The sequence below is a fragment of the Salmo trutta genome, chromosome 15, assembly GCF_901001165.1.
Source record: "Salmo trutta chromosome 15, fSalTru1.1, whole genome shotgun sequence".
Taxonomy (NCBI): Eukaryota; Metazoa; Chordata; class Actinopteri; order Salmoniformes; family Salmonidae; genus Salmo; species Salmo trutta.
The window spans coordinates 20,704,379-20,718,521 of record NC_042971.1 but is presented as its reverse complement, the minus strand read 5'-3'; the positions used below and the strand labels follow the sequence as shown (position 1 = coordinate 20,718,521).

Genomic DNA, 14,143 nt, shown 5'->3' with positions numbered 1-14,143 from the left:
CCATATATTACCCACCACTGCGACCTGTATGCTCTCGTTGGCTGGCCCTCGCTTCATATTCGTCGTCAAACCCACTGGCTCCAGGTCATCTACAAGTCTTTGCTAGGTAAAGCCCCGCCTTATGTCAGCTCACTGGTCACCATAGAAATACCCACCCGTAGCACGCGCTCCAGCAGGTATATTTCACTGGTCACCCCCAAAGCCAATTCCTCCGTTGGCCACCTTTCCTTCCAGTTCTCTGCTGCCAATGACTGGAACGAATTGCATAAATCACTGAAGCTGGAGACTCATATCTCCCTCACTAACTTTAAGCACCAGCTGTCAGAGCAGCTCACAGATCACTGCACCTGTACATAGCCCATCTGTAAATAGCCCATCTAACTGCCTCATCCCCATATTGTTATTTATTTATTTATTTTGCTCCTTTGCACCCCAGTATCTCTACTTGCACATTAATCTTCTGCACATCTATCACTCCAGTGTTTAATTGCTAAATTGAAATTATTTCGCCACTATGGCCTATTTATTGTACCTCCCTTATCTTACCTCATTTGCACACACTGTATAGACTTTTTCTATTGTGTTATTGACTATGTTTGTTTATTCCATGTGCAACTCTGTGTTGTTGTTTGTGTCGCACTGCTTTGTTTTATCTTGGCCAGGTCGCAGTTGTAAATGAGAACTTGTTCTCAACTAGCCTACCTGGTTAAAAAAAGGTGAAATAAAACATTTAAAAAATGAATGACAGGATACATACAGTATTGCTGTCTTGCAACACAAGGTATTTAGGCAAATTATCTACACATAAAAAAATTTAACATTTACAAAATATATATTTTTTAACTTAGCAGTGTAGACAAAATAATCAATTTAACTTAGGATATGGCTTAGGATATGCTTAATTTCCCCGGATATGCTTAATTTTGGTTTTAAATGGGTAGATGAAAAAGGCAATTTGGAGATAACTTACAGGTAGCTGTTTCTCCAGGCAGTTGTAGAAGTTCTTGGTCTGGTTGGGCTTGAGTTTCTTGAGGGGGATGCGCGTCTCACCGATGAACTCATTGTGGCGGAACTTGTCCTCGTCACACACTGAAATCCTGAAAGTACAGAACAGAGAGAGAGAGAGTCAGAGAGAGAGATCAAAAGATACAAAGCAGCTATGAGAGAGAAATAAAAAAGAAGACTGCAGAAGAGAGACAGAATAGGGAAAATCTAGATATTGAAAATTAGTCACATGGTCAGCAGCCGCAGAAGAGTTGAACTGACTATGGGCTACTATGTAATCAAACCCAGTCACCAGGTTTCCTGGATTAGAAATCAAATAACAGTTTACTTTTATTTACTATTTTTTGTTTTTGCATACAAAATACACACATCAAATACAATCAATAGATAATAACACAATCAATCAAATACAGTAGTTACCCCAACAGTCTCCCAACCTATCAAGACTTCAGAAATCCTCTGTGAACTCCTCTATGAACAGGTTTCCCACCAATGCACTCAAGTGACTAAAAGGCACTCGGGAGTCTAATCTCAGAGTGCCCTGAAATTAATTCCATGTACAGTACCAATCAAAAGTTTGGACACACCTTACCCATTGCAGGGTGTTCATTTATTTTTTACTATTTTCTCCCTTGTAAAATAATGGTGAAGACATCAAAACTATGAAATAGCACATATGGAATCAGGCCTTCAGGCCTTCATTGAATTTCTGCAAAGAAACCACTACGAAAGGACATCAATAAGAAGAAGAGACTTGCTTGGGCCAAGAAACACAAGCATTGGACATTAGACCGGTGGAAATCGGTCCTTTGGTCTGATGAGTCCAAATGTAAGGTTTTTGGTTGCAACCACTGTGTCTTTGTGAGATGCATAATAGGTGAATGGATCTCTGCATGTGTAGTTCCCACCGTGAAGCATGGAGGAAGAGGTGTGATGGTGTGGGGGTGCTTTGCTGGTGACACTGTCAGTGATAAAATATATTTTGGTTTGTTTAACACTTTTGGTTACTACACAATTCCCAATGTGTAATTTCATAGTTTGGATGTCTTCTATATTATTCTACAATGTAAAAAATAGTAAAATAAAGAAAATCCCTTGAGTAGGTGTCTCCAAACTTTTCACTGGTACTGTATGTGGCATGTAAAACCTAAAGGCTGTTTTGTCTAGATCATAAGCGACAAAAGGATTTTTAAGAATTAGCCTTTTCTGGGAGCGAGTGGCATATTTTATATTTCTATATATCAGGAGCGATGTGAGGTAGTATATGGTAGTTTCTGCAGGAGAGCTTTGTAAATTAACAGAAGGCAATGTTTTGTTCTCCCCATTGCTAGTGATGGCCAGACCACTTCATATGACTGAATAGAACCCTATTCCTCCTCTCTGAGAATACTGAAGTTGGTCCTTGCTTTCTCATGTAGCATTTTAAAGCTGGCTGACCAAGTGGTCCAGTGTGGACCAGTTGGTAAAAGTGTAGTGCTAGCAATGCCATGATTGTGGGTTCAACATACTTGAAGAGGGGCTGAACTTACTGATTTAGCCTAGGTTTCAATCATCCTCATTAGGAAATGCTACCGAGAACGAGATTTGGGACTTGGAGGTGTGCTTTGATGTGGGTGTCTCTTGTGTGCAAGGTTATTATAGTTTAGTTTTTTGGTTCAAGGTTTTAATGTCATTGAAATTTGGATCTATTGAAATGATTCAATATAGTCCATTGTGTAATTTATTGATGGTCCCTAACTAGCCCTATAGGGATATCCAAAGTCAAACCAAATTTGCCATGGTCAGTGTGCTGGGCATTACGATCAGGTTGTATGCAGTTGCGCTCCAAATGAATGATTACTTGGGTACTGCTATCTGTGTGCAGGATTGAAATAAACCTAACCCAAGGAAAACTATTCAGTACCCTTCACTCCGTAACAATCTACTGCAGAGATAGCCTGCAGAGTTCTGTCCTGCTATCCAGGTCTGTACCCAAACAATTTGAACTTCTACTTCTAAAAATCCATCTCTCCAAAAACAAGTCTCTCACCGTTGCCGCCTGCTATAGACCCCCCTCGGCCCCTAGCTGTGCTCTGGACACCATATGTGAACTGATTGCCCCCCATCTATCTTCAGAGCTCGTGCTACTAGGCGACCTAAACTGGGACATGCTTAACACCCCAGCCATTCTACAATCCAAGCTTGATGCCCTCAATCTCACACAAATTATTAATGAACCCACCAGGTACAACCCCAAAGCCGCAAACTCTGGCACCCTCATAGATATCATCCTAACCAATGTGCCCTCTAATTACACCTCTGCTGTTTTCAACCAAGATCTCAGCGATCACTGCCTCATTGCCTGCACCCGTAATGGGTCAGCGGTCAAACGACCTCCACTCATCACTGTCAAACGCTCCCTGAAACATTTCAACGAGCAAGCCTTTCTAATCGACCTGGCCCTGGTATCCTGGAAGGATATTGACCTCATCCCGTCAGTAGAGGATGCCTGGTTATATTTTAAAAATGCCTTCCTCTCCATCTTAAATAAGCATGCCCCTTTCAAGAAATTTAGAACCAGGAACAGATATAGCCCTTGGTTCTCCCCAGACCTGACTGCCCTTAACCAACACAAAAATATCCTGTGGCGTTCTGCATTAGCATCGAACTGCCCCCGCGATATGCAACTTTTTAGGGAAGTTAGAAACCAATACACACAGGCAGTTAGAAACGCCAAGGCTAGCTTTTTCAAACAAAAATTTGCTTCGTGCAACTCCAACTCTAAAAAGTTCTTGGACATTGTAAAGTCCATGGAGAATAAGAACACCTCCTCCCAACTGCCCACTGCACTGAGGATAGGAAACTCTGTCACCACCGATAAGCCCACTATAATTGAGAATTTCAATAAGCATTTTTCTACGGCTGGCCATGCTTTCCACCTAACTACCCCTACTGCATTCAACAGCACTGCACCCCCCACAGCTACTCGCCCAAACCTCCCCCATTTCTCCTTCTCCCAAATCCATTCAGCTGATGTTCTGAAAGAGCTGCAAAATCTGGACCCCTACAAATCAGCTGGGCTTGACAATCTGGACCCTTTCTTTCTAAAATTATCTGCCGAAATTATTGCAACCCCTATTACTAGCCTGTTCAACCTCTCTTTCGTGTCGTCTGAGATTCCCATAGATTGGAAAGCAGCTGCTGTCATCCCCCTCTTCAAAGGAGGTGACACTCTTGACCCAAATTGCTACAGACCTATATCCATCCTACCCTGCCTTTCTAAGGTCTTCGAAAGCCAAGTCAACAAACAGATTACCGACTATTTCGAATCCCACCGCACCCTCTCCGCTATGCAATCTGGTTTCAGAGCTGGTCATGGGTGCACCTCAGCCACGCTCAAGGTCCTAAACGACATCGTAACCGCCATCGATAAGAAACAATACTGTGCTGCCGTATTCATTGACCTGGCCAAAGCTTTTGACTCTGTTAATCACCACATCCTCATCGGCAGACTTAGTAGCGTTGGTTTCTCAAACGATTGCGTCGCCTGGTTCACCAACTACTTCTCTGACAGAGTTCAGTGTGTCAAATCGGAGGGCCTACTGTCTGGACCTCTGGCAGTCTCTATGGGGGTACCACAGGGTTCAATTCTTGGGCCAACTCTTTTCTCTGTATACATAAATGATGTCGCTCTTGCTGCTGGTGAATCTCTGATCCACCTCTACGCAGACGACACCATTCTGTATACTTCTGGCCCTTCTTTGGACACTGTGTTAACAACCCTCCAGACGAGCTTCAATGCCATTCAACTCTCCTTCCGTGGCCTCCAACTGCTCCTAAACACAAGTAAAACTAAATGCATGCTCTTCAACCGATCGCTGCCTGCACCTGCCCGCCCATCCAGCATAACTTCTCTGGACGGTTCTAACTTAGAATTTGTGGACAACTACAAATACCTAGGTGTCTGGTTAGACTGTAAACTCTCCTTCCAGACTCACATCAATCATCTCCAATCCAAAGTGAAATCTAGAATTGGCTTCCTATTTCGCAACAAAGCATCCTTCACTCATGCTGCCAAACATACCCTCGTAAAACTGACCATCCTACCAATCCTCGACTTCGGCGATGTCATTTACAAAATAGCCTCCAATACCCTACTCAACAAGCTGGATGCAGTCTATCACAGTGCCATCCGTTTTGTCACCAAAGCCCCATATACAACCCACCACTGCGATCTGTATGCTCTCGTTGGCTGGCCTTCACTTCATAATCGTCGCCAAACACATTGGCTCCAGGTCATCTACAAGACTCTGCTAGGTAAAGTCCCCCCTTATCTCCGCTCACTGGTCACCATAGCAGCACCCACCTGTAGCACGCGCTCCAGCAGGTATATCTCTCTGGTCACCCCTAAAGCCAACTCCTCCTTTGGTCGTCTCTCCTTCCAGTTCTCTGCTGCCAACGACTGGAACGAACTACAAAAATCTCTGAAATTGGAAACACTTATCTCCCTCACTAGCTTTAAGCACCAGCTGTCAGAGCAGCTCACAGATCACTGCACCTGTACATAGCCCATCTATAATTTAGCCCAAACTACTACCTCTTCCCCTACTGTATTTATTTATTTTATTTATTTTGCTCCTTTGCACCATATTATTTATATTTGAACTTTTAACTTTCTTCAAACTACAAATCTACCATTCCAGTGTTTTTCTTGCTATACTTTATTTACTTTGCCACCATGGCATTTTTTTGCTTTTACCTCCCTTATCTCACATCATTTGCTCACATTGTATATAGTCTTATTTTTTTTTCTACTGTATTATTGACTGTATGTTGTTTACTCCATGTGTAACTCTGTGTTGTTGTATGTTGTCGAACTGCTTTGCTTTATCTTGGCCAGGTCGCAATTGTAAATGAGAACTTGTTCTCAACTTGCCTACCTGGTTAAATAAAGGTGAAATAAATAAATAAAAAAAACATACCATTGTTTCCTAAAAATCTCAGTTTTGGACAAGACTCACTATAGCTTCCTACCCGATTGATACCTAGCTATACCCAGCGTGCTTTTGGCTTGTTAGCAACCACACATCTTCAGGGGACAAATAAAATATAAGGATAAATCTTATGAGCAGAGGGCTGGCCCCTGCTATGACAACATACCCTAAACTAAAGCTATGCCAGAAACTCCTGCTCTTTATAGTCAGAGCCACAGCATCCGCTATCAAAATAAAAGTCAAATTACGGTCCCACACTAGCGTGGCTATGCGATACATCGTCCCCAGTTAACACCCACCCTTATGAATGGTTAAAGCAAGTCATATAATGCACTGGGCATAATAACGGACTACAGTGGCTTGCGAAAGTATTCACCCCCTTGGCATTTTTACTATTTTGTTGCCTTACAACCTGGAATTAAAATGGATTGTTGGGGGGTTTGTATCATTTGATTTACACAACATGCCTACTACTTTGAAGATGCAAAATATTTTTTATTGTGAAACAAACAAGAAATAAGACAAAAAAAACTGAAAACTCAAGCGTGCATAACTATTCACCCCCCCAAAGTCAACACTTTGTAGAGCCACCTTTTGCAGCAATTACAGCTGCAAGTCTCTCTCTCAAGTTGGATGTTCAGCAATCTTTAAGTCATACAACAGATCTGTGGCCTTTCAGCACAGGTGTATATATACTGTCATGTGACAGATCATGTGATACTTAGATTGCACACAGGTGGACTTTATTTATCTAATTATGTGACTTCTGAATGTAATTGGTTGCACCAGATCTTATTTAGGGGCTTTATAGTAAACGGGGTAAATACATATGCATGCACCCCTTTTCCGGGTTTTTTTAAATTTAATTTTCTGAAACAAGCTTTTTTTTATTTCACTTCACCAATTTGGACTATTTTGTGTATGTCCATTACATGAAATCCAAATAAAAATCCATTTAAATTACAGGTTGTAATGCAACAAAATAGGAAAAACTCCAAGGGGGATGAATACTTTTGCAAGGCACTATATACAGTTTGAACATACAAAGTGTTACAGATTTCTCTTTTAGCCTCTTCTCAGCGAGCCCCCCTCTACCTCCCATAACACCTCGAGGGCTCTTTAATGATCTGTAACGATTCTGCCCTCCTTTTGAGCATTTCATTCAGTTCCAATAACTACACAGAATGTTCTCAACAGTGTGTGTATATGAACAGTGCTTTTGCGAGCACACTCATCCAGTGTTCTCTTTTGTGTGGCGTACAGTACATCTATTTACATTGAGCTCATGATGTGTGAAATTAGTTATTTTCTCTGTGTGTAATTGATTGATAGGTGGAGGGAAACCATGGGCCTTCGTACAACAAATTATAATTACATTCCACTCATGAGGGGCAAATCTAATCGCAGCAGCAACATTAGAAACTCCATTGAGCAGTCACCAATTTATCCTATGGACAGGTGGTACAGATTCCAAATAAATTAATTCAGAGAGGAAATGGATTTGTTGGCTGTGGAACGTACGTTGGGTTCTATCTCATCCTCTGGTGTTCCTGTTGAATTAAATAGGTGGTAAAGGCACGGTTATGAGATGAATAGAACATCTGAATTCGATGAGGGTGCAGAGAAAATAGTTTCGTGGCTTATCCAGAGGAGTGAGGACATATTCTTTCCTTTTCAATCTCGTCTCGCCTGCAAAAAACAATCACATTTCACTCAGAGAATGTTCTCAATATTTCTTGTAAAAGTAACTAGAGAATCAGTCCTATTTAGATTATGACTGGTAAAAATGTATCTTGGAGAACAATGAATATCATTGTTCATCAGTTTCTGTGATTAGTTGGTAAAATAATACTTGATGTAAGTTGCTCTAGATATGACGAGTACTTGCTAAAATGACAAAAATGTAAATGTGATGTTTTCCTAAAACAAAGTTACATTAATGGGGATTTGGTGTTGAGTCTGTGGACACAAATGGGTTCCATTTCATCATGAGTGGCTCAGTGATTTTCACAGTTCTATTATCACAAATTTTCAATTACATCAATTACTCTGACAGCTTATGGAAAACAATGCTATTGAGCAAGGTTAATGACACGCCGATTAGCTAACACCTAAAACAGGAGTGTGGACCGTTTTTGGCTTCTTACGATGAGTTATCAAAGTGGAAGCTGATTCTATTAGCGAAAATGCCACATGGGATGTGTTTTGCTTTCTATGACCTTGTTTACAGCTTTGGGTGGATCGAAACGAAAAGCACCACAGTCATTATCTTCTCAAAATGTTAGCGATGAAGTGCTAGCTTGTTTGACAGCCCAGCATGCTTAAAGTCATGATTGAAGCTGAAAAGGTCAGTAGTTCTGTGTTTTGATGAATAAATAACAAACATTGTAAATTACATTGGTACTTAGAACCCTTCATTCTCAAACATGATGAAAGATTCAGGACTACAGCCCAAATGAATTTTCTCCCCAAGGTGTGCACTCATACACTTCACCTTGTGGATGTAAAAGGAATGGACGGGTGTAAGAGATATAGTCGAAACTCCCTCTAGCAAATTCATACACCCTCCCAATAGCTTTAAACCCTTGACTAAACGAGTGCACCCTTTTTAGGGGGCCCAGGCAGGGTGAAGGCTTGTAGTGAAGGCTAGTAGTGGCCCTCCCATTCATTCTTAACCAAGTATTGACCAATTGACAATATCATCAACTACTCATTCCACTTCATTAGCATAACATTTTAGTTGAGGATAAATTGGTGTAAGTTGGTGTGTACAGATGGTTAAGGTTAGGATTGAGGGAGGGGAAACTGATCCCAGATCTGTACCTGGGGAAACTTCACCCCGGAGCAGGTGAATACCACAAACTACTTTTGACTGAAGTGGCACGAGGTCAATGCCATTCAACATGTGAGATGGCATTGATTTGGATTCAAAACAGAGAACAAGATGCTAAAACACATTATAGGGCGCTGAATTGGAAGGAAATAGTCAACCTAATTAAGATAAGCTTTTAATAAATCTTAAATTAGTTTTGTTAGATAAATAATTTAGAGTTTAACCATAAAAATGGTGAAGTCTCATTTTGAGTGAGATTTCTCCAACAAGATTTTGGTTGAATAAAGGTTGAAAATAAAAAAAATCTGATGAGATGGAGGTAGTAGACAATGCCAACTCAAACTTGGTTGTATTTGTGAATCCTCAATTTGACTTTAATTGATAAACAAATCAGGTAACAATGTTGCTGTTTCTGAGCGATGACAGCTTTTGTGTGTAATTAAAACGATGCCACCAAATATTCAATGTAAAATGTATTGTCACAACAACAATAACATGACCAAAAGATCAAAAACAGCACCAAACTATGCTGCAGTGGATGTCAAATCAGACCTGGACTCTATTCGAAGTCCTTACCGTTTCAATACGCCTGCCAATATTCAGTGACAAGCCTGCCCAGCTCTAGCCAGCTTGCTCACAGTGTGTGAGATATGGAATGGTGGTGAGGGGATGGAGGGAGGGAGGGAGCAAGCGATGGAGGGGAGAGAGAGGGTGAAACACACAGCTATCTCTCCCAGTAGGCCTAATCCAGCTGTCACACCCCAGCTCTCCTCTCTTCCTCAGTGACAGGATAAACAGGGCCTCTCTCCCTCGTTCCGTTCGCTCCCATTTCCCAGCCTGCCCAGCTCCCAGTGCCCTGCTCATCCATCTCCATTACGTCCTGACGGGAGCGAGCCATGGACAGCCCCAGGGGGAACGAGAGGGCAGCCCCCATCCATGATCCATGCCACAGCTGTGGTTCCCCTACAATTCCGCTTTAGAAATTATATTCCATCTCTGAATATATCTCTGTCGAAGCCCCCTCACCCCCACCAACTCATATCTATTCTCACCATCTCCAATGCAACTTTATGCTGCAGTGTAACATAGTACCTTACTGTCATTTGACTCAGTTCAGGTATAGTGATACATTCACTTTCCTCTCTGCTCGTCATTGTAGGAGAGAGTGGGGGAAATTGAGCCAAAGGGGTAAGTTGAGCCACCCTTGTTTTTAAGAAAGCCAAAATTATTAAGTTGGCCAAAGATTTAGGAAGAGGTCGTCATTTCATGGAGTCTGTGAAGGAAGAAACCACATGGAAAGTAGTAAGCAAGTTAGGTCCCAAAAACGGATTTTCACCAAGTCAAATAAATGTATTGTGTTAAAGGTTTCATGATGCTTGTATCTAAACCAAAGTCGGTCATTTAAGATTGTTCTATACATCAGTTGGGGTCTCTATAAACTTCAATATGAGGTCTTAAACCTAGAATGAAAGTGCATCCTTGTAGCTATGTGGGCTAGTCAAAATGTTTGTCTTGGGTTAAGTTTAGCTAATGGTTGAGCCAATGGCAAGATGACAAATTGAAGTGTTTTCTTCCCAGCCGTAATACAAGGAATTATCGCTGGGATACGAGGTTACAACAGGGCTGGCCTATATTAAAAGTGTGGTCCAGAGTGAGTGGCAAGGAATAAGTAAATCCTAAATATTTCTAAAACTAAAAGCATTGTATTTGGGACAAATCATTCACTAAACCCTAAACCTCAACTAAATCTTGTAATAAATCATGTGGAAATTGAGCAAGTTGAGGTGACTAAACTGCTTGGAGTTAGCCTGGATTTTAACTGTCATGGTCAAAACATATTGATCCAACAGTAGCTAAAATGGGGAGAAGTATGTCCATGGTAAGGCACTGCTCTACTTCCTTGACAGCACTGTCAACAAGGCAGGTCCTACAGACCCTAGTTTTGTCGCACCTGGACTACTGATCAGTCGTGTGGTCAGGTGCCACAAAAAAGGACTTAGGAAAATTGCAATTGGTTCAGAACAGGGCAGCACAGCTGGCCCTTGGATGTACACAGAGAGCTAATATTAATAATATGCATGTCAATCTCTCCTTGCTCAAAGTGGAGGAGAGATTGACCTCATCACTGCTTGTATTTATGAGAGGTATTGACATGTTGAATGCACCGAGCTGTCTGTTTGAACTACTGGCGCACAGCGTACCCCACAAGACATGCCACAAAGGGTCTCTTCACAGTCCCCAAGTCCAGAACAGACTATGGAATGTGCACAGTACCATGACGACATGGAACTCTATTCCACATCAAGTAACTCATGCAAGCAGTAAAATTAGATTAAACAAATAGATAAACACCTTATGGAACAGCGGGGACTGTGAAGCAACACAAACATAGGCACAGACACATGCATACACACACACACACACACATTTTGGATTTCGTATTGTATATATGTGGTAGTGGTGGAGTAGGGGCCTGAGGGCACACAGTTTGTGAATGTATTGTAATGTTTTTAATATTGTATTAACTGCCTTAATTTTGCTGGACCCCAGGAAGAGTAGCTACTGACTTGGCAGCAGCTAATGGGGATCCATGATAAATACAAATACAATGATCCAAAACATGCAATCAAATCTACATGAAAATGGTCAAAAGGAAACAAAATGTGAAGTTTTGGAATGGCCTAGTCAAAGTCCATACCTAATCCCATTTGAGATGTTGTGGCAGGACTTGAAACGATTAGCTACTTTCACTCACAAATGTTGCTGAGTGAAAGTAGCTCTGCATGCAAGAGTGGGCCAAAATTCCTCCACAGCGATGTGAGAGACTGATCAACAACTACAGGAAGAATTTGGTTGCAGTCATTGCAGCTAAAGGTGGCACAACCAGTGTAAGTGGCAATAACTTTGATAATTAAAGAAATAATTGCCCTTTTTTTGTTATTTGTAAACTCAGGTTCCCTTTATCTAATATTAGGTTTTGGTTGAAGATCTCAAAAAAGAGAAAATCTGAAAAGGAGCAAATACTTTTTCACGGCACTGTATGTTTGTGGGGGGTTGCTCTCTCTGCAGTGGTTTGAAATGAACTGAACGCAGTGACGTCTCTGTTTGGTGCTCTGTCAGCAATTGTGGGACTCTATTCTCTGCTCCAATAATAAATGTCCAAAAAGAAAAAGGACATTCATTTAAATAGTAGTCATGCCTCAGCGTGCTCACTTCAATGTTCTAAGCATCCCCCCTACCTCTTTTCGTACGCATGTCACACGTTCGCACACACAGAGTGAAAATGATCTCTTTGGAAGATGTGAGTCTATCAAATAGCTCAAATTAACCAATTACGCAGAGGTCAGTGAGTGGGAACGCATTTTGTTTGATATGATTGGTGAAAGCTTATGTTTCACAGAGTAATCAGGATAAATCGAGTCAAAATGGGCTAAGTAGAACATACAACTACGTCCTACAATGGATGGCAGGTGGCTTAGATTAGAGACAGATGTGCAACTGGGTCGCAGCAGTGCAAGAGGGCAGCAGGTTCGAATCCCAAGTCTGACGGTATAAAAATGTGATACCATCTCCTACTACTGAGAATCCAAAAGGCATATGTTGTAAGCATGACATTTAATGGACATCTTGTTCAACTTCACTGCTTGAAGACATCCTACAGCTGATTCGAGCAACAATCCACTCTACCAAAAATGAACCCATTGAATGTCTATCTGAACTGAGTTAACCATGGACCTGAATGGGTCGTCTTGGGTTTGTTGAAGACGAATCCCTGCTCAACAGAGCCTTTAAACCAAGCCATCACTCCTCGTGTACACATCTGTCTATCCTTGCAGAAAACTAGGCTAGGGCAAGCTTCTCGTAGTGAGACAATTAATATATAAATTAACCCGGGCAAACAAAGAGTGAATCGTTGGAGGCATTGAGGGTCAGTGCAGACACTCCAATCCGCTGCCTGGGACTAGTGAACAGCAGATAATTACATTACAGAGTCTGCATTATAAAGGGAATAGGGTGGCATTTGGGACACACACTGTAGTGTGTGTAAGAGCCTTATACAGATTTGATTGACTCCTGGGAAGGATCAAGGGGAGAAACACAAACACATATCTCTTCACGGATGATCCACAATACAAGTGTTTAATTTGACTTCAATGCATATTCAAATAAATAAATATGTGATTTCTAGTGTTGGGTTCTGAGAATATGAAATAATATTTTATTCATGTCACTGAGGGAGAGAGGGGAATGTATAACGTTTACATTCTGTCCAGATATGTTATTGTTAGCCATCAGGGTTCCTTTGGGAGGAGAAGAGGCACAGTCTGGTACAAGTCACCATGACAGCAGTGAGTTGGGGAGGAGTGAGCACTTTGGGGCAGAGGTCAGGTCAGATGAAGTGAGGAAGAACAGATATCGCTAAGGTTCTGTCTAGCAACAGAGATGCATTGCCTGTTCAGATGTGTAGTAGACTCAGCATAGGAGAAAGGGTTAAATATCAGTGCTTGTGTGAATATGTTTGTCTCATGCAGCTGTATCGACCCAATGGGTGAATTAACTTGGTTTGAGCTTTATTAAGCGTCCGTGAGTTTTAATAGGTTCATTTAGAACCTAACACTAGAACACTAACTCTGTCCAATACTGAATAATCACTCCTCTTGGCCCTTGTGAAGAGAGAGGGAGAGGAGTGATGGCGGATGACAGGGAAGCTGTCAGATTAGGCTGAGGCTAATGCAGTGTGTGGCTAAGGAAGCCTTACTGCTGAGCCTATACGATTATCTCAGCGTCTCATAATGTTTATAAGGAGCAGGGCCTTTGCCTCATCTCTCCCATTTGTTATGACTGAGTACAGTATGTTCCAATGCTCTCAGGTGATTGGCTGCTGATTACCTCCACTTACCCAGCTCGAGTGAAACACGCTGTTATAGCTGGTATGGTTAATTTAGTCTTTTCATTATGGTTGTTGGAGTAACTGAATTCATTAGAAGGTGGTTTGAATGGGAACCCTTCAGATGAAATGGGTTCCATTGCTACCAGGTAATAGTTTACGTGCTCCATGCTGTATGCTTGAATGCCCCTTTCCAAGGATATTTAGAACACCCCGAACCTGAAATAATATCCCTTTGTTTTTTAGAAAAGGTAGAGAGACTTCAATTTGGACTTGAGAGGGCATCAAATGTTCTGCATGCGGCTATGGAAACATGACCTGTTCAATCGGACGTGCTACTTTGTTCAGGAACAGCTTGTTTCACTCTCTCTCTCAGTCTCTATTAACGTTTGAGCATATTGAAGAACGATCTAGCCTTAATGGCCATGTATTCTTATAATCTCC

At 41.6% G+C, this 14,143-nt stretch overlaps 1 protein-coding gene across 2 annotated transcripts in view; it reads right to left on the bottom strand.

The window, feature by feature from the left end:
- The window catches only part of LOC115148600 (double C2-like domain-containing protein beta), a 363,678-nt gene that overhangs the window by 33,414 nt on the left and 316,121 nt on the right, over window positions 1-14,143 (bottom strand). For both annotated transcript variants that reach the window (XM_029690640.1, XM_029690641.1), the window contains one exon: window positions 971-1,097. In XM_029690640.1, the coding sequence (XP_029546500.1) occupies window positions 971-1,097 (127 nt within the window). The remainder of the gene's footprint in view (window positions 1-970; window positions 1,098-14,143) is intronic.